At 37.5% G+C, this 24068-nt stretch overlaps 1 protein-coding gene across 2 annotated transcripts in view; it reads left to right on the top strand.

Moving 5' to 3' along the window:
- The window catches only part of LOC106661440 (protein tiptop-like), a 229509-nt gene extending 205665 nt beyond the window's left edge, over window positions 1-23844 (top strand). For both annotated transcript variants that reach the window (XM_014384835.2, XM_014384836.2), the window contains exons 2-3: window positions 18216-18366; window positions 18446-23844. In XM_014384835.2, the coding sequence (XP_014240321.1) occupies window positions 18216-18366; window positions 18446-21713 (3419 nt within the window). In that variant the 3' untranslated portion in view covers window positions 21714-23844. The remainder of the gene's footprint in view (window positions 1-18215; window positions 18367-18445) is intronic.
- The last annotated feature ends 224 nt before the right edge of the window (window positions 23845-24068 follow it).

The raw sequence follows: 24068 nt of genomic DNA, 5'->3' as shown, positions 1-24068 counted from the left end.
ACATAATAATTGAACTTATTTATTAAAGCGTGAGTTTTCCATAAGGAGTGCGAGGTGATGAGCTTTTTATATGCTTTCCTCTTTGAGTGTATGTCAAGCGTGACTATTTAAAAAAAAACGTTTTTCACTTAGTTTTCAAGTTGTTATTGTTTTATTTTAGCTTAGTTTAATTAGTTTCTAGTTTTAAAACCCTTAGGAATGTTTTGAGTTTATTTAAAAAAATGTAGAAATCATTAAAATCTTATGTTTGTTCATTACATTCAGATCGGTGTAGTTTATGGGGTTGAGAGAAAGAAGTTTTCTGTTTAGGTTTTGATGGCATGTTAACCCATAATTTAGTAGCCATTATGCACTTGTACGACTCAGTGACTTAAATAAACGTTGTTTGGTGCATTAAGCCGCTAGACTTTATTGGCTGGTATTACAACCTAGGATCTATTTATTCGCTATACTTCATGGTATTACACGATTTATTCTTGTATTTATCCCGCTAACATCGTCTCCTCGGATTAAAACAATTTGAATAAACTAGCAGCTGATGTTCGTATTTAATATTCTGATCTTCCTCAGAAGGTACAGAAAAATTTGTACTTGGTCGAACCCCATTAAAGAAGGGTGGGTTGCGAAGCTGATATAAATTTCCGTTCCCCTTCAGGGAGAATCTAATGTTTCAAGAGCGTTCGCTTCGACTTAGAAGAGGACTGAAGGGGCTGTGGAAGGACGATTAACAATAGAGTGGATTTCATCAACTTTTTCTTTATGTATACCTGACAGCGGACAAGGCGTTTTCCCCGGGTGGATGGCTGTCACAGGATGATTGACTGACTGTCCGTCCGACGCTATAACTGGATTACCTCCCCTTCTGCGCCTAATGACTGATCCGCCTCTGTCTGCCCTGTTTTTTACTCAAGACAACTTTGACAAGGGTCCGTCTTCCCGACTGATCAATAAAACAGGACTTGGACTTTGAGTGACATAGGTCCTGACGGGCACCTCTTCCATTTTCGATCCGAGTTCCTGAAAAGTAAATTATTTGCTCATTCGCCGTTTCATTTTGAGCAAATTACCTGTTTTGCCACAGATGTGTATTTAATTTTGTAGTAGAACGGATACAACATAACATAAATAAACAAAAAGTTTTTTTTTTTTAATCCATTATATTTAGTGGCCTATTGAACAAATTACTTCTTTCAATTAATTAATCTTTTAATGTAAGGTTTTGGTCGAAATGAAAAGTTAGTGGAAGATGAGGAGTTGGTGTCCGTGAAGATCGAAGTCACGATATCTCAAGTTGAAGAGCGGCGGCATATTTAGCCGAAGGTCATGGGTTCGAATCCCGCTCGTGACACTGACTTTTCATCTCAACCAAGGTCTTAGAAAGAATAATTAATTGATTGAAAGATATAACTTGGTCAACTGACTACGAAAACATAAATTGATTATTATATACATTAATCCATTTATGATTAGTGATCTAATTAGTCATTTTAATTATTTTAATTAACTATCTTTGTTATGTAAGGTTTTGTTCCAAATGAAAAGTTAGTGGTGATGGGGAGTTGGTCCAAGGGGATCGAAGTCACGACAGTTCAAGTGGTAAAGCAGCGGCGTATTTAGCCGGAGGTCGTGGGTTCGAATCCCGCTCGTGGCACTAACTTTTTCATTTCGTCTAAAACCTTACATAAAAAGATTAATTTATTTTTTATCTTATTACCCACTCTATTCTACAGAGGGAGAAAAAAATTATGCCTGTAATATAAAGTGGTAATAAAATGAAATAAATAATTTTTTAATAACAACCTCTTAAACAAAAATAAGAACAGCAATATTACCAAGCATGATAGTATATTTTTTATGAAAAAATTAACTTAGTCTTATTAAAACTAGCTTGATAAAATTGAATTATCCTTAATAAATTTTTGTTAAATAATTTTTTATACTACTCGGAATTCCATATTAGTGTTCTTGATCTCACTCAAAATTTCAAAAATGAAAAAGCAACCGATAATCTTATTGAATTGGGAGGAATTTTGTTATCGTTAGACTATCACAAAATATTTAAAGTATTAACAAACAGTAAAGCACGCTTAAGTAACTAACCGCATTAATGTTACGCGTTAGAAAACAGTAAAATATTTTGTATAAATGTTTTCTCTGCTTTTCACTCCATTCCTCCGTGTCGCCTGGTTAGCTTATTCTCGAGCACTCACATAATATAAACAAACCTAACGAAAAGATACGCAATGATATGCTGCGATGTTATGCACAAACTGATACTGACCAAACTAGTTAAACACCTGAACTAGATTCGGATAATCAAAGTAACTGTAGAAATTCATCATTTCCCAAAACCCAACAAAAAATATTTCTCAATTATTAGATTTTTTATATTAATATTATTAGGGAAACCTATTTAACCAAAAATAATAAGATACAATGCATATACATATGTGTACAATTAATACGAAAAATTAAATACATGTTACACTATATAAGGCATAATGTTGTATAACTTATACATCATAGTGTATATTTAATCGGGGGCAAATTGTCAATATTGTACCGTAGACCATTTTCTAATAGCTCATTAGTTAATTATAATATCCTCATTGAATTCCTGTCTAAATCCTTGCAGAATTTCTCATTTAAATATTTGGTGACTTCGTACAACGAAAGTCTTAATGGACGCTATAAAATAAATAAAATTTATTCAGTGTGAGGCAACTAGCCAAAACTTAGACGTGGATCGTTTATGTTGTGCGTTATTATTAATAGTAATGGATTCGAGATTTTTATTCGCCAAATCGTTACTTGTTTTCATTACGCTTAGCCATAATTTTCACTAGTTATGGACTACTAATATCATATGCACTATAAAGATGATTATGAGATTTGTTCAAAGTAACATTAGCGCAAGGAACAAAAGTACAGTAATGATTTAACACATAATAATATAAATAAAACATTTTAACTGTGATTAGATTAAAGAACGGTAAAGATAAATAAAAATACTCGTTAAACACCTACTTTGCTGTTTATTATACAATATACAAATGACTTAATGCCATCAAACTTTCTTATTAAGGCTTGGAATGAAAACTCGTTTTAAACATTTAAATTGTAATTAAAACAAACATTATCAAAATGTTGATTCTGTAGAGCAAGTTAAAACTCAAAAGTTATGTACTATGTTGTAGTTCGGTTCGACTTTTGTTTATCACCTATCGGCTTCTCACCGTATTGAGTCGTCAATAAAGTAATTAACCGTATCAAAAGCGATTTAATTTTGTGTTTAATATTTTACCTTAATTCAATTTGTTGTTTAGTTATAAAACTGAAAGACTCACTGAATATGGCGAGAATACATCAATCAATCAGTGAGGATCGGCAGACAATTAGCGCAATATTTATCTAGTATTCTGCTAGTAAGTTTTTATTAATAGATTTTAGATTCGCCTGCCTAGTAAAAGATGACCATCCAATTAAATTTTGTTCAAATACATCCTTAAAACTGATAAAGAATTATTCAGAAATCTTCTGTGTAATTGTGCCATTCTTGCGTGTCGTGTTGAAGACAAACAATTTGAGCCCTGATGATGATCTCAATAAAGATGGAAACGTTGGCACGATAAAGAAAATGTTTTTCTGAAACCTACATCACACCAGACCGCATCTCACGATTTCTAAATAATTATCGAATAACGTCAGTAATCACCACACAAAACTGAAGTACTATTTACAACGTACATGAAACTTTACAACAATAATCATTCAACAAGGCAATATTCAAAGATCAATTTAAAAAAAAAATCAAAATTAATCTCATAGAATTAAAAAATATATATTTACCTTAAATTTTCTCATAATGGCACAAAAATGAAAATCTAATATCCTTCTATCAGTGCATTTTTAGGATTAACCCTTATCTCGTTGAATTTAATTGCGATGATAGTCCCCTCTCTTCCACAATACAGATAACTTAAGAACGATAGTTACAAGGCCATTGGAACACATTTTCATCATCAGAATAAGAACATGAATTTAGTTTATAAACCATCGTGATTATAATATAATCGCGAAAATAAAACGAAGCCGTCATGCAAACAGGTGGAAAAATATTGTAAATCTAAAAGGGAATTTTGAAATCGAGCTTGTGCCCGCGGCTAGCGAACACCCGGATGAACGATTGTAATTGAGTTTTGTTCATCACAATGAGCCCGAGGGTGGGAAAGATGAATGATGTTTTTATATGAGCTTCGGTGGATCGGAGGTGTGAATGACAAGTGATGTTTTTTCACCGCTTGTAATTATGTACTGAGCGACGTTGTCTGCCGGGCGTGTTCGTCTCTATGAGTGTGCGCGTGCGTTCATGTGTGTGTGTGCGTGTGTGCGCGCGTGGTGCGGAGACGTCTAATAGCTGGTTGTGAAGACCCTCTGGTGACAGGAGGGATGTCTTCACAATGACGCCCTGTCACTGCCTCGTCACTTCTTACGTCCCCTTTTGTTCTCCCTCACACACTCTCTCGTATCATCGTCATTGTCCTCCTTCCTTCTTTGCCGCTGACGTTATGACAATTACAATTGGTAGAGAGGCCGCAGGGAAGTTAGAAAGAGCGCCTACCAATCAAAACGGGAGGCTCTCTTTTGTTCCTGGAGAAACCCCTTTCACACAGTTGTTTTTCTTTTTTTTTTTAATGTCTTCGCCAATCCTCGAAACCCCTCAAAATATAAAGATTGTTGGACAATTCCGGTTCTAATTGTTCCAATTTTGCTATTCTGTCTGTGGGATAAGCGATATTTTGATAATAAAACCAATAGAAAACTCGCAAATTGTTTATATATTTAGATTTATATAAAAAATACATATTTTTGAAAATCTCAAGTAACAATTTCAGTGGGGTGTCAGTGGTCTCAACTGTTAAAGGACATTTCCTTATACAAAACGCATTGAATGAATTACATTCTGTTAATCAGGACATGGTTGTTAAAAATAGCTTTCTCTATCAGAAAAGTTGGATTAAATGAAAACCTGTTGAAAAGTTTACTTGTGTACTCGCATTGGGGGAATAATAAAAACTTGATTTTAATCAAGTTGTAATCGACGAAAAGACTTCCAAGTTACAAACGTGTTCTGATGCTTCTTTTCACGGATGCATTGAAGTATAAAAGGTAGGTAGAGGGCGTCGGTGGCCGCAGCGGTTTAGGCGTTGACACGGCGCTCATCACTGTAAGGTAAAGGTCTCGGGTTCGAATCCAGCGGCCCTGCAATCGAACTGACATACTTATAAATGGGCTTTTTTCAAAAACACCGACACCCCGAGGATTGATATGACCTCTGCTGTTGCAAAGTGGATTATGTTTTTCACTTGAATAGGATTGAAAAAAGACATGATTATTTTTTAACACAAACACAATTTTAAGCATTAATTTGTGAAATGTGTTGTGCTCAGTGACCGTTAGACAATGATTATTCGGAGATCGTTAGATGAGGTCTGGTGTGTCGTAGGTTTTAGAAAAACATTTTCGTTATCATGCCAACGTTTCGATCTTTATTGAGATCATCTTCAGGGCCTGGGATGTACAAACATTGTTTAAATTTAACAAGTACATGTAGAAAGTGGAAAAAATCAATTTATACAATGCAAAAAAAAAAATTTTTATAATTAAAAATTTGTTTATAATTTAAAAAAAATTGAATTTTATAAATTCATTTTTCCAATCCAGCGGCCCTGCAATTGAACCTGACATACTTATAAATGGACTTTTTTCAAAAATACCGGCACCCCGAGGTCAACCTCTATTATTATTTTTATAATAATTTATAATTAATTAGTCAATAATATTATTCTTACTTTTTTCTTAAGCAGGTTGTTGTCAGTAGCTTATTATTTTTTTAAAGACGCGAGCAACTTTTTTTATTACTCTGTACTTCTTGTATTTTTCAATGTCTATATTCCTTTATATTCTTTTTACTATACTAATCTACCGTGTTTACTTACTTTGTTGAACAGTACGATAGAAAGACCATGACATGTCAAAATGTGTTTAAAAAAATTTTCCCGTTAAAATATAATGTTTTGAAAATCAGTAAAAATTACGAACACATGTATTTTACTATGAGTGCTGTGTCAACAAACAACATTAGCTATTTAGAAAGCATGATAAAACAGTTCAGTTGCGTGTAATTTCAAAATATTTTTCTAGAAATCCCTAGCAATATTTTGAAGGTGTAAGTACTAACTATTCCTCTCCGAACGATTTCAAAGATCAAAATAGATTGGAGGAAAGGAATTGTTCCTATACAAATTTCTATATTATAAGTGGGAAGTTTATGGGCCGACAAAAAGCCGGCCCTCTATATGTTTTCCATCTTTTTTTTTTCTTTCGCGCATATTTTGTTTTAAATTGCAGCCATTTGAGCGTCTCGATCTGGTGACTTACTCTCTGATTTCAGATATATACTACGTTGATATTCTAGAATGCTAGTCTCTCGTTTGAACCGCAGGTTGTCAAATAGAGAATAAAAACAAAACATACAATACATCTATATATATATACATCACCACAAACATAGATGTCACATTCATTCCTCCAGAGTACTCGATATTCCTCGGGGCGGGGTTATAAGCAACCCCTTCCTTTCACGCTAATAAATTACTTTTACTCTCCAGACGTCATACGCTCACCCCAGAGTATACAATTTCTATAATAAATGAATTAGATTGGGCTGGAGCAAGCATAACGCACGTTCTCTAAAAATTATATCATTCAAGAAATGATCACAATGCCTACAAAAGGGGAAGTCTATAGGCGAGAGGTCGGGTGAATATGGAGGGTGCGGTATGTTTTCATATCCTAAGTCCTCAAGTTTCTGCAGGATTGGCATTGCGACATGTGGCATGGCGTTATCGTGAAGAATCGGCTCCTTACGGTTTACCAATCCTGGACAAAGACGTTGCAGTTCCCCTTCCGTCAATTTCTTGGCAATATTTCTCTGCTGTTACAGTTTCACATAATTAAGGAAATTATAGTGAACAACTTTAGCAGTACACCACCAGTCACCATAATCATTTTGGTGCAGATTTCATTTCGGGAAGTATTTTGCCTCTTCATCCTTTCCAATCACTGACCCGTACGTTTCCTGTTATCGTACAGAATCCATTTCCCAACAACGAACGTCCTACCTTCCCTGTCTTGGAGATCGAAATCTCTGAAACAATCCACCAAAACCGCCCCTGGGTACACCGTGCGTTCCCTAATGCTTCCCTCCCCCCAAACTGTAGTGATGTTACGCGCGGTTTGGGCCGCACTTCGCCCAAGTTTAAATTCGTACTAATAAATTTGACGAAAATCAAGTTTGGACATATTTAATTTCGCACGTCCTCACTCTTACAAAATTCAATTGGCCATTATTTAAGTATTTTGCCTCTTCATCCTTGTCCAACCACTAACCCGTACGCCTCCTGTTATCGTACAGAATCAATTTCTCATCGCCCGAGATGATTCGATTGAGAAATAAATTTGGTGGCGCAACAGAAGAGGAGTGCAAATTTCAAAACGTCGATTTCTTTGGGCGTCGGTTAGTTCGTGCGGTACCCACTTGTCGATCTTCTTTCTTTTCTTCAAACAACGTTTTGCGTCGGTCGTCGTCGACAATGGAAGGCCTACCGCGACCTTTCCTGTCTTTGAGATCGAAAACTCCAGACGAAATCCCTGAAACCATCGCCGTACCGTGATTGGCTAATGCTTACATCCCCCAAATTGTATTGATGTTACGCGCGATTTGCGCCTCACTTCTCCCAAGTTAAAATTCATAAAAATAAATTTTCAAAACCTGCATTGATTTTGCACCAACCCAATGCATAAAAAATATGTTGGACTGGATTATTTACTGTACATATTTATATTATACTTTTGCGCATTTAATTAAAAGCAATTAATTTTTGGTTAAGTTTTTCTTTTATTCGTAAACATTCAAATAACAATGCGAATAGATTTCGTTGTACATATATACAATACTTTAATTAGCTCGTTATTTTCCAAAGTTTACTGAGATTCGTATGTATATATTTATTTAGATGTTAGTGACTAAAATATTTTTTGTTGTGGTAGGACTTGTTTGAAAATAAAATTTCGCTCTTGCAACACAGGTATTCATGCCGTCTGTGCACTCTTCGCTGTTAGAAAGATTTTTTTTGTTTATTTAAACAAACCAATCAGGTCCTGTCCTAAACTAATAGCAAGAAGTTGTTTCAAGTTGAAACTAGGAAAAAGTAATTAATTTAGGTTCAGTGCAAGGAGGGAGCGGGTCTTATTCCGAAGTTGCTCTATTCTCTTATAAAGGGTCTGGGTGGGGGATTTGTTAATTTCAGAAACGACTCCGCGAAGGGCCCCAACTGCAAATTGGCAGAGGGAAAAGAAAGTGGAAAACATTAACAAAGAACAGCAATCGTCATCAACGGCCCTGGACGGTGTCTAAGTTGATTAGAGATCTGACGAGGTGGCCAAATAAGATTTTTCTCTTGATGGCCGCCCTCTGGCACTCCCTTAGCATACTAACAATATAAGGAGAGAAGGAAGGAAAGACAAACAGGGAAATATTTCTTACTCATCACTACCTTGTTTAGCCTTTGCTGTGGGCCAAATCGAATTTGAAATGTGCAATAAACCAAACCTAAAATTTACCCAAAAGCGCCCATTCTAAATAGATCTTCGTTAATCGGAGTCAGTGACATACGTTGAAATTTAATAAGAGCCTCCTGCTAATTTATAACGTACCCCTGCCCAGCCCAGGTTTAATTTAAACTAGTTATTTCAACTGGCGATTATATTATTATTTATAATTACAAACGCGTCACCTTTTTTTCGGATGGATGTTAAAGGATGCAAAAACTCATTAGGCCATTTTTATGACTATTCTTCTACTTCTACTTAAATCATCAATGTCATGCGATTCTATATAATTATCAATATTTTATGATATTATTATTGGTCAATGAACTTTTTATTAAATAGTCATTTATTAAAGTATGCACTGTTATCAATCAAGTTTATAATAATCCATATATATANATATATATATTTTTATAGTAGTTATAATTGACCGTAAAAATTATTTTAATTAACTGTAGTTTTCATTCGAAGTAGATCGAAGTCAAGCTCAAGTGGTTAGAGCAGCGGTGTATTGAGCGGAAGGTCGTGGGTTCGAATCACGCTCTTGACACTGGCTTTTTCATCTAACCAAGGCCTTAGATAAAAAAGTTTATAATTATAAGTTTTAATAAGTTAAATAATGTTTTTTTTTCGTTTCTTTTTCTTAGATTGATATTTTTTAAATATAATATAACATTTTAACCCAGCAGTCTATTCTTTCTCTGTCAGACTTAAATTTGAAAGGTTAAATAGGCGTATGATGTTTATGGTTTATTTTATATTTATTCATGATTATAACTGACTCGATTTAATATTTTATACTTTTTATCGAAGATTGATACACTAATGGTGGGAACAAGTAAAATAGAAAAACAATCTTAATTTTCAAAAGTAAGTATATTTAGTTTTCCATCACTAACTGAATTTAAGACGACAAAATTATTCTAATTCATAACGGAATTCATTTTGAAAACTAAAAACCCAAAAGAAAATACAACAGCTTTATGTGTTTTTGGTTGAATATCATTTAACACATACGGTGTTTAAGTTTTCAGCATGAAATTTCTTATTCTTTCAAACTTTATAGCACTTTATTTCCCTGCTGGATGTCATGCTAATTTTTTAGGCATTGAACGTAGGATTTGAAGTAATTATTATCATAGGTGGTTATGGTCTCAGTTATTACAAAACCATCAAATTTCATATCTTGAAAATGATTAAGTGAATTAATTTAATATGAGAGAGTCTGGGTTGTGGGATCTAATTGATTTTTAAGGTGAGAGCCTGGAATTACACGAGGGTAGCATGTGATATGGTAATTACGTCATGTGTCATCCTCTTGTAGTCGCATATCATAGCCCTCTATGTCGGCCGAGCACGGAAGAACGGACCATAATTCTTGTAACGTGCTATTAATTGGGATCGTTATACATAATTATATTGCGCGTTTTAATGAATCTGCCAGTAATGTCCGATGCTCTTCTGGCGGTTCGTCGAATTATTTTTCCAAGCGGTGTGGGACATCCGTTACATATCGGCCCCGGGGTACGCCTAGCCCCGGGGGCAGCGTGGGTTCTTTGGTTTCTCCAGAAGTGCTTATCTCGCCGACTTATCTCACCTAATGACACACCCACGCGATTGAAATGGGCACCGGCTAATCGAACGGAACCATCAAACAGAAAAGGAGTGGGCGCCGAAGAAGAACAATGAAATAAGCTCAAGGAGAGCTTTTCAGGCAGGCTTCTATTAACCGATCCAATGTTAAATAATTTAAATAGATCATTATGACGCACTAAGTCGACAAACTCAACACCCGAAATAATCTGCAGAATTTTACGAGAAAATTTCTAATTGACATCAAGTAAAAACCCAACTGTTTCCGGCTTCTTTTCATTATAAAACCAGGCTTACGCCATAACCAGTATGGATAATGATGTACATCATAAAAATATGTGTCAAAACTAAACGTACAAAACTCGAAGGATTGCATATATTCGGATGTTTCCAAAATCTATCTTAACTATGGCACCTAATATAACCAGACCGAGAAACTCATTTCTGCATTTCCCTTCAACTAATAGAGTTAATTTTTGTCTCGTTTATAATTTGTACAAGGCCAAACCAGGTGTCAGCATTAGTCTGATATGTTGCAATCTTTGGATTTACTACATACGTAATCTATACATCTTGAGTTTGGATGATGATATCTTCTTCAAAGTCATATGGAACAAATCAAATGTTTGCACTGGGCCCAGCTTTCGGTGGTTTATTCCAGTCTGGTATTATGTTAACAACCTGCAGAATAAAATAACAACAATACAATCAATATAACAAAACATAGTTTTTTTATTAAGCACTTTGATATTACTCCAAACGAATCGCTTGGGTCTTCCTATTTTAATTCAGAATCTGTGATTCTGTGCGTTGTACCTGATTACCTGGAAATACGAAAAATAAAGTCTCACCGTTAATTGTAGGAATAGAGCAAATACCACCTATATTTTATTCAAGGCAATAACTATATTCTTAAATATTCACAAGTACCATTTAATTCACTTCTTTTCATATTAATGTGTGAAGCATTGATAATGAATAAACCACCGAAAGTTCGGCAAAGCGCAAAAACCTGTTTGGCTCCATATGACCTCTGAAGAAGATCCCATCACCCAAATTAAAACTACAATGTAATTATTTTTTATAGTTTTATTAATTACTAGTTAAAAAATAATGGGACAAGGGCTTATAGATTGTTTTCGATTGAATATTTTACTATAAGCGTTTACTTCTTTTTTGTACATAAATTTAGAAATATTTATAATAATTTAAAAACAAAACAATAAACTATTTTCAATGAATTGCAACAATTTGAAATATGTATTAACACTATATAATTATTATTATAATCAAATTCAATATTAATAATATTAATGATACAATATTTAATTTTCTAATAATAAAGTTTGGATAGGCTGACATTAAATATATCTATATTTTCGAACGAGTTTAAGTAAATTGATGTTCTTCGTATAACATTGAATTTGGCACCGTTAGTTCTTGGCAATCGATGGAGAATGTAATTTGACTTCTGGAATGATAAGGTGGAACATGAAAGTTTTTTTTTTTTCTTTTTTTAAATTGGCCTTATGATCTTGCATATTAGCCATAGTACGAATTATTGTGTGTTCAAATTGGGGGTTATCGGGAAAAAAGGGCCAGAGGCGACGGTGGGAATCGAACCCACGACCGCGGCGTGAGAGACTCTCATGCTAACCACTCGGCTACCGCGGTCCCCCAAAACATGAAAGTTCATTCGGTTAAGCAGTAATGGCGATCAGGTAAGGAATGTAATAATTTACACAATAATACACAATCAAAGAAATTCCTTCTGTATAAAATAGTCGTCAATTTTAGATCCGACATTAACGACGAGAATGTTGTATTTCGGTATTCTCCGATTGTTCTATAATTTATCGGGCGAAAAATTCTTTTTTGAACCTATTCTATGCGACTGGTACGGATGGATTGAAAGGGCCTCAAAGCGGTGAACAGTAATCCAATATTGGTCTTACATGTAGAAATGTGCGGTGTTTAGTGACCGTTAGTCAATGATTATTCGGAGATCGTGAGTTGAAGTCTGGTGTGACGTAGGTTTTAGAAAAACATTTTCTTTATCGTGCCAACGTATCGATCTTTATTGAGATCATCATCAGGGCTCAAAGTGTGCCTCTCAACACGACAGGCAAGAATGACACATCTACACGGAAAACAAACACTTTGAGCCCTGAAGATGATCTCAATAAAGATGGAAACGTTGGCACGACAAAGAAAATGCTTTTCTAAAACCTACGTCACAGCAGACCACATCTCACGATCTCCGAATAATCATTGGTCTTTCAGTGGAAGAGTATAAAATTTTAAGTGCATCTGAATCATGAAAATGTTTTTTAAACCATATATGTACTTAATAGTCAGAATTGACCGTATTAATTATTTTAATTCGTTATACTTTTTATCTAATGTCTTGCTTGACGCTAGCTTTTGCAACGTAGATAAAAAGTGTAATTCATTAAAATTATTGTAAAGTTGGTTTTTGCAGATAATTAATTTTTTTAAATAGTGATCTATAATAATCTGCTGCGTACATAATTAGAGATTCAAAGGTTCAATCAATTGTAAGGGTTTCTTTCAGGAAGCATTGTCCCAACATAAACGGTTTGGCAGAACAATATCATAGTTTGTTCAGGAGATTATTTCCGTACAGTTCCCATTACATATTTAAGTCTAAAGATAGGCCCAAATAAGTCGTTTCGTTTACCACGTTCAGGAAAGGGCAGACATACGTCAAGGAATTTGGATCCTTCGAGTTTATTGCCAAGCAGTGGCATGAATGACATAAAACAATTATGAGCTGGTCATATGAAACTGCACATGCTTGAAAATGAATATCACTGTTTTCTCAGGATTTATTACTAACTTTTAAAATAGTAATCTATTCAAGAATGTTCGAGCTTTTGAGATAGTTGACATCTGATCAATATGCACCAGCAAAACTACATCACGTCCGCACCAATTGCTTTATTCATTTCGTTCGCATAAATATTGTATAAGAGAGGCTGTAAACACTACCCTGAGGGACTCCACTATTATTTTTAAAAAGATCATCGAACTTATCCTCAATTTTTACCGTGCCTTGTCTATTATTTAAATAGCTCTGAAAAATGTTAATGATGTTTTCACTGAAATTAGACTTTTTCAAGCATTTACCTATAATGATCAATAGTAGTAAGTGAAAAACAGATTTGATAGTTTGGTTTAGATAATCTCGTAATTTGTAAGGTTTGGAAATAGGTTGTGAGTCCAATCATAACCTCTCTTACTCCTCCTTTGTCCATTAAATGCCCTGCTAATAGTTCCACGTACGGATATGTGAAATTAGTTGTCACCATTAAGAATATTTCCTTAAAGAAAATCAACATTCCTCCATCTATTTTTAATTGCCTTACCTTGAACACTTTCTTACACAAACATACATACTTCTATATTTACCTCTGTTAGTTTAATTACGTAAAAGCACGTCGAAAACAGCGATAAATTCAATCCATTTTTTTTTCGTCCCCATCTAATTTTTAAATGTATTATTGATAAAATATTTCACCCAGTATAGAGGTGCTGAGTACTATGTCTTTAATTGTACTATATGAGTTAAATGAGTGATTTTTTTCTAAAGGAGACACGTCAGTTCAATTCAAGCAAAGTTTTTAAAGTTCATGCAAAGTTTTTTTCAAATGTGTCTCAACCAATACCTTACTTAAAGATTAATTAATGGAAAAGAATTTATTTGGTCAATGAGACCACGAAACCTAATCGATTTAATAAGCAAAATGATGTATACTTCACTAAGGCTCTCCGTGGCTATTTCATTTGTTTCATTGTCGCCGAGAATCAAATAGATTACACGACATTTGAAAAATGGCAAAAAGGAGGGAAAATTCAAAAGATGGGGTTGAGGTGGGAAGTTGGTGTCCGAGTGGATCGAATTCACGATAGCTCAAGTGGTAGAGCAGCGGCGTATTTAGCCGAAAGTCGTCGGTTCGAAACCCGCTCGTGCCACTGACTTTTTTATCTCAACCAATACTTTACTTAAAGATTAATTAATTGAAAAGAGTTTATTTGGTCAATCGGACCACGGAACCTAATAGTTCTAAAATATACAGGATGAAGACGATCGTTTATGACCGAAATCTTTCTATAATTAGCCATCATTATGTATTGCGAAATAATTAATAATTTTTCAATTAATTAGGGTTTTTAGTTGAGATAAAAAGTCAGTGTGACGAGCTGGATTCGAACCCACGATCTTCGGCTAGATACGCCGCTACTCTATTAATTAATTGAAAGATACTAATTAGTCAAGCGGACCATGAAAACTAGCGAATTTAATAAGTTAAATGAAGTATATCTTCACTAAAGCTCTCCGAGGCCATTTCATTTGTCGCCGAGAATCCAATCCGATTACACGACATTTGAAAAATGGCAAAAAGGAGTGAAAATTCAAAATGTGGGGTTGAGATGGGAAGTTAGTGTCCGAGCGGATCGAGGTCACGATAGCTCAAGAGGTACAGTAGCGGCGTATCTAGCCGAAGTGGGTTCGAACCCCGCTCGTGACACTGACTTTTTTACCTCAACTAAAAACCTTAATTATTTGTAAGAAATTAATTGGTCAAGCGGACCACGAAAACTAGTGAATTGAATAATTAATAATTATCCTCTCTGATTTGAGAAGTTTGTGGAAAAAATCACCAATCAATACTTCAACGTCTCTAAATTTCAAGCTGAATAGTCATTCGATTTTTATATTGAAAAACGGCCGGAAGGATTCTAGAATGTAAAACTGCTCTCTATAAATAGCGTTCACAGTAAGATCGTTTGCGGGATATGTCAGTAGCGAAACACGGCCGCCGAGTGCATCAATCTGTGGCGACAGCCTCAACACGCTAATTAATATTAGCTAGAGTTATTTATTGATCCGGGCGTGCTGGGTGTGGTGGCGTATCAATCACCTCCTACTCCGCCGCTCGCACCATCACCGTATTCATAGACTTTTTATTTTACCAACAACTCCAGAAATGGAAATAGACGACACGGGACAAATGGGCTCTGCTCTGAAATAAAGGACGGAGGGGTATCGTCAATATTGAAACACGTTTGTCAACCGTGAAGCAGATTGCGAGTCGGTTATTCTCCAATCCGGCTCTCTTCGGAGTTACAATGCCTTATCAATCATAAAACAAGACTAAGGACCGACAGAGGAGGAGGGGCGCTTTTCGCGTGTAGACGGGTAGATAAAGAAGAAAGTTTATTGTTTAAAGAGGGAGCGATGACGAAAAGTGATAAATAAACAAGTCATCAAAGAGGCCAAAGACGTTTTGATTATGTCATTGTTTGCTCTGATTCAATTTGACGATAACTCCTCGGCCGAGGGCGGAGGTGAAGCCAAACCGTTCTCCCTCTCCTCTTTAAATTCATTGTTTTTCTCCCTCTTCAGTCGTCTGTTTCTCGCTCTCATTGTTTCTTCTCATTATGAAGGTGGCGAAGTTTGGCCTACGCCCTATTGTCCTTGACAACGGCCTGATAAAGAACTCAGGTACCCCAACCCTTTCTTCGTTTGATGAATTCTTCCTGTTAATTAAATGGTGTCACTCGCGAGACAGTTCTATTAGTTTTTCCAATAGAAAGGAACCCGCTCGTTTCTATAACGTTCCAGATAATATTTAGAAAAAGGTACCTCATCGTCCGCCTCGTGCACGAAACTGCAGGATTATAGTTACAAATTGAAAAAAGTATGGATCACCATGTTGGAACCGAGGAGGATGAAACGGCCAATGGCCATTAAAAAAAGGTGCACTTTTCGAGGCGCGACATACTTCCTTTTCCTCACTCCGCTCCATATCCGAGACCCTCCCTTTTCTCACTCTTTCTCTCTCTCTCTCTTTTATTCTCTTTCACTCACCTTTGTTTTATTCTTTCGTTTTCTTACTCTTTCCGTCTTTCTCTCTTTAGTTTTCTCCCTTATTCTCTCTCTCTGTCTCTCTCTCTCTCTCTCTCTCTCTCTCTCTCTCTCTCTCTCTCCCTCTCCTCTCTCTCTCTCCCTCTCCCTCTCCCTCTCCCTCTCCCTCTCTTTTATTCTCTTTCACTCACCTTTGTTTTATTCTTTCGTTTTCTTTCTCTTTCCGTCTTTCTCTCTTTAGTTTTCTCCCTTATTCTCTCTCTCCCCCTCTCTCTCTCTCCCCCCTCTCCTCTCTCTCTCTCTCTCCCTCGTTATTTCTGTTTCTCACTATTTCTCTCCCTCTCTTTCTTTCTTTTTCTCTCTAAATTTCTACCTCTCTCTCTCTCTCTCTGTTTAAGTTTCTCTCCATTTTTCTCCCCCTCTTTCTCTCTCCTAATCTCTCTCCACTCTCTCTCTCTCTCCCCTTATTTCTGTTTCTCACTATTTCTCTCCCTCTCTTTCTTTCTCTTTCTCTCTAAATTTCTACCTCTCTCTCTCTGTTTAAGTTTCTCTCCATTTATCTCCCTCTCTTTCTCTCTCCTAATCTCTCCTCTCTATCTCTCTCTCTCTCTCTCTCTCTCTCTCTCTCCATCCCTCTCTGCTTCCTTTCTTTCTCCCTCCCGCGGGTTATCCTCTCTTCTCTTCTGTCTCCGCATCCCCAAGCCGAGCCTTTTTTTTACCTGTGGACATATAATTACCACCGCCTTTTTGTCTTGTACATTTTATTGTTTTCTCATACCTCGTTTGGAATTGGAATTCCCACCCCCTTTTGAGTGGTATTTATTCGCCAGGAAAGGAGTCAATATATTTTATAACTTTATCTGGATTAAAACAGTACACCTGCTTAGGTACTACTAGAAAATAATCAATCGCCAATGACACGATTATATTTAAATACGTATTTTGGTTTAAAACTACAAAAAGTTATTAATTCGTGTTTTCCTTCTACCTTTGCACTTGGCAATTAGTAGCCCAGCCAATTGGCAAACGTCTTACATTCCTTTCATCTTTTCCTCCCTCGATTTCATCCCTTCCCTACAGCCGCTACCCACCCCCTTTGAAATATCCGGATTTTAATTTATTCCATTAGCCTAGCGCCCTGGTCTAGCAGCACGGCTTGGAAAATGAGATCCGACAGATGGAATTATAAGCGGGTTGGATCCGATTTGTAAAACGCAGGGTGACCGACGTGCAATCCGTCATAATTAATCAATTAACGGTGAAAATGAATGAAGAACGCTGACATGTACCCGTTGTCTGATTTCAAAACCCTCCATCCAACGACACCCAATTTTAACAATTTTATGGTTCACCTGGATCAAATAACAACCAAATTCTTTCAAAATTGTATCTGACAATTTTAATATATATCAATACGTAGAAAACAACTTTCTCCTTCATATATACAAGTCAGTTATCGAAAATACATTTATTAAACACATTTCCTAAGTTTCTTTCATATAAACGATGTCCAAATGGAATTTTCGTTTTTCATACTATTTTATTTGATCTGAAACAAAAAATCAAGAAAAAAAATCGCAATCTAGTCAAAATTGATTTTTTAAATTCTAGTTACTAAATAATAAATGCTTGTTGGGTCGCATGACGGTTTAACAAATCGGAAGTAATAAAAAGTGTCATTGATAAAAGACGGAAATCTGAAAATGAGTGACAATGAATGATGTTTGAACTATGATGTGCTGTTAGAGGTAGCAGATAAGTAGGTGTTTTGGGGAAACTGGGGGCTGGTTAGACTGAAGCCCCTTAATCAAGGGCTTGGGCGAGGAAAGGATTGATGGTCTGAGTGTTATTGCTATTGCCTCGCTAACCTGGTGCTAAGTGGCCTATCATTAATTACTACCTCTCTCCCGATCTATCTCACTTCTCTCCAGTCTGTCTACCCTTCTTCCTTGAGCTCCTTTCGAATTAAGACAAAGCAAACGCCTTGACGGCCTAGTAAATTCTTTACCCGGCCCCTATTTGTTCATGTGTCTGATTAAGTTTATTCTGTTTGCAGGGGAAGGAGAAGGAGAAGCGCCTCCGGAAGGGCAGGAAGAAGAAGGTTCGCAATCTGGGGAAGAAGAAGGAAGTATTGGCAGCGGCTCGTCCGCTAACTCACCCCCGCCCATAGAGCCACCAGTTCAAGATCCTGAACCGAACCTTATTAGGTAAGGATGATCAAACGCGTTATTGTTCGACTAAACCAACGATTTAAAAAAGAAAAATATAACAAAAATTTTGTTTTAGGGAAATGAGCCCTGGTCATGATTCTCGGGGTTCATCGATGGTCAGATCTCCTTCTAGAGATTCAGTCAGCTCCGAGAGGGTAACGCCCATGCCGGCCGTAAGCCCGATATCTTTGTTACCGCCGACTGCGTATACGCAACCCATGCACCGAATGATGACGTCGCCCCACGGGTCAGTTTCGCCGTTGGTGTCGTCTTCCTCGCCGCCCATTTTGATACAGGCCAACAACGTGACCTCACCCAGATCGGCTGACACGTCGCCTGAAGATTCGGCCGTCTTGGATTTTAGCACAAAACGATCTACATGTGAATCTCCAGTTTTGAATCTTAGTAAATCCAGCTCCCCCCCTCCTGAAATCCCCCTGAACAGCCCGTTAGACCTTTCAGTCACGAGTAGGAAGAGGGGGGTGGATGAAAATTCACCAGTATCCCTCTCGCCCAATTCCCAGCCCAAGAAACACTCGAGGTCATCGGATTACAAACCCATCGTCTCTCCATGGACGTCGCCGGTCGTTGCGTCCCACTTTCCCTATTTCGCGGCTGCCGTGGCCGCTGCAAACAGTCTCTCGCCGAAAAACAACAATCAGACAGACATTTGGAACGGGAAAATGAAATTGCCGGAAAAAGGGCTAGGAGGAGTTCCGACGCCAAGTGACGCTTCTAAAGCATTGGAGAAGATGAGTGAGTTGAGCAAATTGGGAGGAGACGAATTCAGACCTGCCGGTGGAAGCGCCGGTAACAGGCATAGCGCTTGGCAATCCCACTGGCTCAACAAGGGAGCGGAACAGGCGAAAGACGTTTTGAAATGCGTCTGGTGTAAACAGAGTTTCCCTAGTTTAGCCGCTATGACGACGCACATGAAAGAAGCGAAACACTGCGGTGTCAATTTGCCTTCTCCCATCATACCACCACCTCCACCTCCTGTTCAACAGCACACACCGGTATCTTCACCATCCAGCATTTCCGGTTTAAACACACCATCTAGTAAGACCGGAGGCAATCAGTCTGATCTCAATCTTCTGATAAAAGAAACAATGCCTCTACCACGCAAACTGGTACGAGGTCAAGATGTATGGCTCGGAAAAGGAGCCGAACAGACTCGACAGATCCTCAAATGTATGTGGTGTGGCCAGAGTTTCAGATCTCTTGCAGAAATGACGAGCCACATGCAACAAACGCAGCACTACACAAACATCATATCCCAAGAGCAGATCATTTCGTGGAAATCCGCCGAGGAGGGAAAATCAGGATCGGCTACCGGTGTCTCAGGAAGTTTAAGCGGTAGTGCAACATCGGTCGGAGGTGCTAGCGCGGCTACAAACACGGCCAGTAGCCACGTCAGTGCAGTGCTGACATGCAAAGTCTGTGACCAGGCATTCAGTTCTCTAAAAGAACTGAGTAATCACATGGTCAAAAACTCGCATTACAAAGAGCACATCATGCGTTCCATAACGGAAAGCGGCGGTAGAAGACGGCAGACCCGAGAAAAAAGAAAGAAGTCTCTTCCCGTTCGAAAGCTCTTGGAATTGGAGAGAGCTCAAAACGAATTAAAAAACGGTGAAGGGATTGTACTTATGGGTAAGCAAGGAAGGGATATGCATTCGGCCGGCAGGATCACTTGCGAGAAATGTAAAGAGAAAATAGAAATGTCTGTTTTCGTCGAACACATCCGACTCTGTGTGGGAGGAGATCACAAAAATCTATTAAAAAACGCGCTTTTGTCCACTAGCGCTTTGGCCGAAAATCACGGAGTTTCACAAGCTCTGAGGGATTCGAGCCAAATGAAAGAAGACAAGAGGCGAAATCGATCCCCGGCCCCTACAGATCTCAACGTAGGCCCGGGAAGTCCCAAAGAAGTAAAAGCCGATGGAAAAGGTTCTTCGCCGTCGGTGTTGAATGCTATCGAAAAGTTAATCGAGAAAAGCTTTGATTCTCGTTCCAGACACGGCGCAGGGGGCTTCGTTGGTCCTGGTGTCCCTGGACAAGCCCCTATGGGCTCTAGTATACTCAAGAGGCTGGGTATCGACGAAAGCGTTGACTATACTAAACCTTTAGTAGATGCACAGACGATGAATCTCTTGAGGAGCTACCACCATCAAGCCACCGCTCAGTACAGGCGAGAGCGAAGTGGTAGCGAGTCGAGTTCCATATCGGAACGAGGACGATCAGACGCCATGACCCCGGATAGAAAATACGAAGATCGCTATACCCCTAGAACAACACCCGAAAAAAGGATTCAGACACCTCCATCTAACAAGACATGTCCAGACGATATCGGTGAAGGAGAAATAAGAATCAAAAGGGAAAGGGATAATTCCGATGACGAAATCAGAGTGAAGCGCGAACCGGAGGAAATTAGAGTTAAAAGGGAAGACGATTACACATCAGAGAATAGATCCGAAGTGACAATCAAACAGGAGGTTGAGAACGGTAATGACGACGACGAGGATAGGCGTAGTTTTCAAAGTGACGAGCCGTTGGCAAAGCGGATTTGTCACGATGAAGAAGGCAGGTCAGCTGCAGAAGACGATGATCAAAGGAGCCATAGGACTTCGGCCAGCCCGATGGCGAGTCCGGCAACGAGCGTGAGGCCGCCTTCGGGCGACCACGTCGCCAGTCCCAGCAGCCCGGCCAGTAGCGACAGATCGGCTGGCACGCCGAGAAGTTCGTCGGAAAAGAAGTCGTCCAGTAGTTTGGGCGCTCTGTCGTCCATGTTCGACAACTTGTCCGGAGGGGCCGGTAACCAGGGCGAAACGGGTACGCCGCCTACGAAAAGTGCGAGCCACCCCTTGGCCGCGTTGCAGAAGTTATGCGACAAGACTGAGACTCATGCTCCGCGAAGCACCCCAAGCAACGTTCACCCTGCCACCCCCGGGACGTCGACGACGCCGGCACCTTCGGGCACCGCCCCGGGCGCCATTCTCGCATTCAGCTGGGCTTGTAACGACGCGGTGGTCACAGCTGACTCCATAATGAAATGCGCTTTTTGTGATACCCCGTTTATTTCTAAAGGCGCCTACAGGCATCACTTGTCCAAAATGCATTTCGTCAAAGACGGCGTGATCCCCGACCCGGTGTCTCTGAAAGGGCCGATCGGTTCGCCGACCCCCTCCGTTCCTAAAGGAAACAGCAACAACAACAACGGGCCATCCACCTCTTCCGCTGCTACGAAAAGTCCCCAACCCACTCCCACGTTCGAGGAGAGCCCTCATTCGAAGTTCCTCAAGTATACAGAACTAGCAAAACAGTTGTCCAGTAAATATGTATAGACAGATCCCCTGTACAGTTGTCCGAATCCATTCCTTTGTATAAAACCCAGTCTTTTTTTCTGCATATCTCTTAAGCGTGATAGTGATAGTTTGTTAGTTGTTTAATAGCGATCTCTAACTCTGAAGTATACCTTACCTACGCCTTTTTAAGAGAACTGTATGATTGGCGTCCTTTATATACACAATATGTATACTCAAAGACACGTGATATATTGAAATAGATTTGTTTATTATATTTATTTTATTGTATTTTAGCTTAATATTTAAAAAAAACAACGATGTAAATTAGCGAATAGATTCGTTTTATTTGTTGAATTTAATATTGTATAAAATTGCAAACCGCATATTAGATTTTATAGAGCAAGTGTACATTATGTATAAATTGTTTATATTTGTTTTAGTTGAAAAAGAAATGAGCGATTCGCTAATTTACATTGCCATAAGAGTTATTTCGACAGTGTTCGAACTTTTCTCGACACACCGTATACGTATACATTTCACGTGTTTGTCACACTTAAAACTAGCTATATATTATGTAGCCATTGTCTTTTGGTATTATTCAAAGTGATATACATATAAACATATATATGAAATATTCTTTTTATTAAAAATCCCATTATAATAGTTATATTAAATATATTGTAAGAGGTTCTGAATTTCTTCTAATATTATAAGTAATTTACCTTTGCAATAAATTGTAATCTTTAAAAAAAAAAATTAAAAATGTTTAAAGACATTAAAAAGTCAAATGAAAAAATTATTAAATTACATATTGTCTATACGAAATGAGTGAATAATTTGATAGTCATTATTTTTTAAAAATGGATATAAAAATACTGTTAACTATTGTACAATACGTATACGCAAAAAAATCAAGTCAAAAATATTTTGCAATGAAGCTCATGTTACTAGGTTAAGATTAAATTATTTGTCCGTTGTGAAGGCCATTCAGGAAGCCGTGCTGGCCCGGGAGAAAAGATTTCCAGGAAAATCGAACCCGAGGGTAGTCGATGTACCGATAAAGGATTAATTAAGGAGTAACGAAGTCGAACGCGATTGCCCGTGGACATATTATACTTTACCTCTTGTTGGCACCTATGACAATAGGCCGTTTGGCAGCAATACCCAGTGAGGCCAGGGGCTAAATCGTCTGTTACTCCCGGCGCGGTAATTAATCGAAGGGATTCTCTTTTGAAGTATAAATATAAGAAGTGGTCGCTCCGTCCTTCAAGGAGAATCCTTCGCCTATAAATCATCATTATTGCCAGCCGTGGCTAATAAATACAAGTGCCGTCTCCTCTCGGTCCTGCTATTCTCAGAACTGACGGCCTCCTGGACGCTGTAGACAGTCGAGATCATTTCGAAACAAACGCAGTCCCGATTATCTTCAATTCTAATAGCACTAGAAAACCGCGTGCGATCTTTTTTGTACTTTTTAATGTGCCAGGACATCTCTATTATTCTCTTCTATCTTTGAAAAATCTCTCATCGACTAATAATAAAAACGAAGTATACTGCAAAAAAACTAAAATAAATATATATTTATTTTGTAAATTTCTTGAAAAAAATGTAAATTTTTTGACAGTTATCTAGTGGTATTAGAAATTAAGGTGTTAGATATGTTTATACAATTGTCCCTTGATAACGTTATATTTATATAAGACTTAATGATTCTATGTGACCAAATGAAAAGTATACGATTTTTGCGATAACTAGGTGACAAAAATTTTAAATTTTGCTAAGCCAGTGATCTTTTATTGTTTTTTTTTAATCTTGATTTGTGTTCTTTTGTACTGTTTTTCTTTTTTGTTAGTTCCAAATGATTATAGCATAATCGAAATAATTTAAAAAATGGAATAAAATTCGATTCAAGGTGTAATTATTTTGGTGATTCATTTCCAACAGTGAAGAGAAAACAAAACGCGAATCCTGTATAAGCCCTGTGAAATGATTATGTGTATAACTTTGTTATGTGTACAAATTTTTGGCATTTTCACTTAAAAGAAAAAAAAAACAATGTGTAAAAGGTAAATCAGTCAAAAGACTGTAAAATGCTGTTGATGTTTCTTTTATTCTAATGATATTATTAATAGACTTATTGATTTCAATAAAACCAAGTCTTACCGCTGAACAGGTTTAATTTTTATTGCCCTAAGCCCGACCAAATCCTTTTTGCTTTAACTTTTATAAAATTTGAAAATTAACGAAAACACGAAAAACTTCTGGATAAAAGCGACTTGTCTAATAAAATGTATACAAAAAAATTATAGGTGAGACAATTAAGCAAATTTTTTTTAGTTTTTTGTGTAAGCACTTTTTTTACGAATTTTCACGAACACTCTAGATCAAGGTATG

Source organism: Cimex lectularius, unplaced genomic scaffold (assembly GCF_000648675.2).
Source record: "Cimex lectularius strain Harlan isolate CLEC.00 unplaced genomic scaffold, Clec_2.1 scaffold68, whole genome shotgun sequence".
In the NCBI taxonomy this organism is placed as follows: domain Eukaryota; kingdom Metazoa; phylum Arthropoda; class Insecta; order Hemiptera; family Cimicidae; genus Cimex; species Cimex lectularius.
This window is presented reverse-complemented; position numbering and strand designations above follow the sequence as displayed.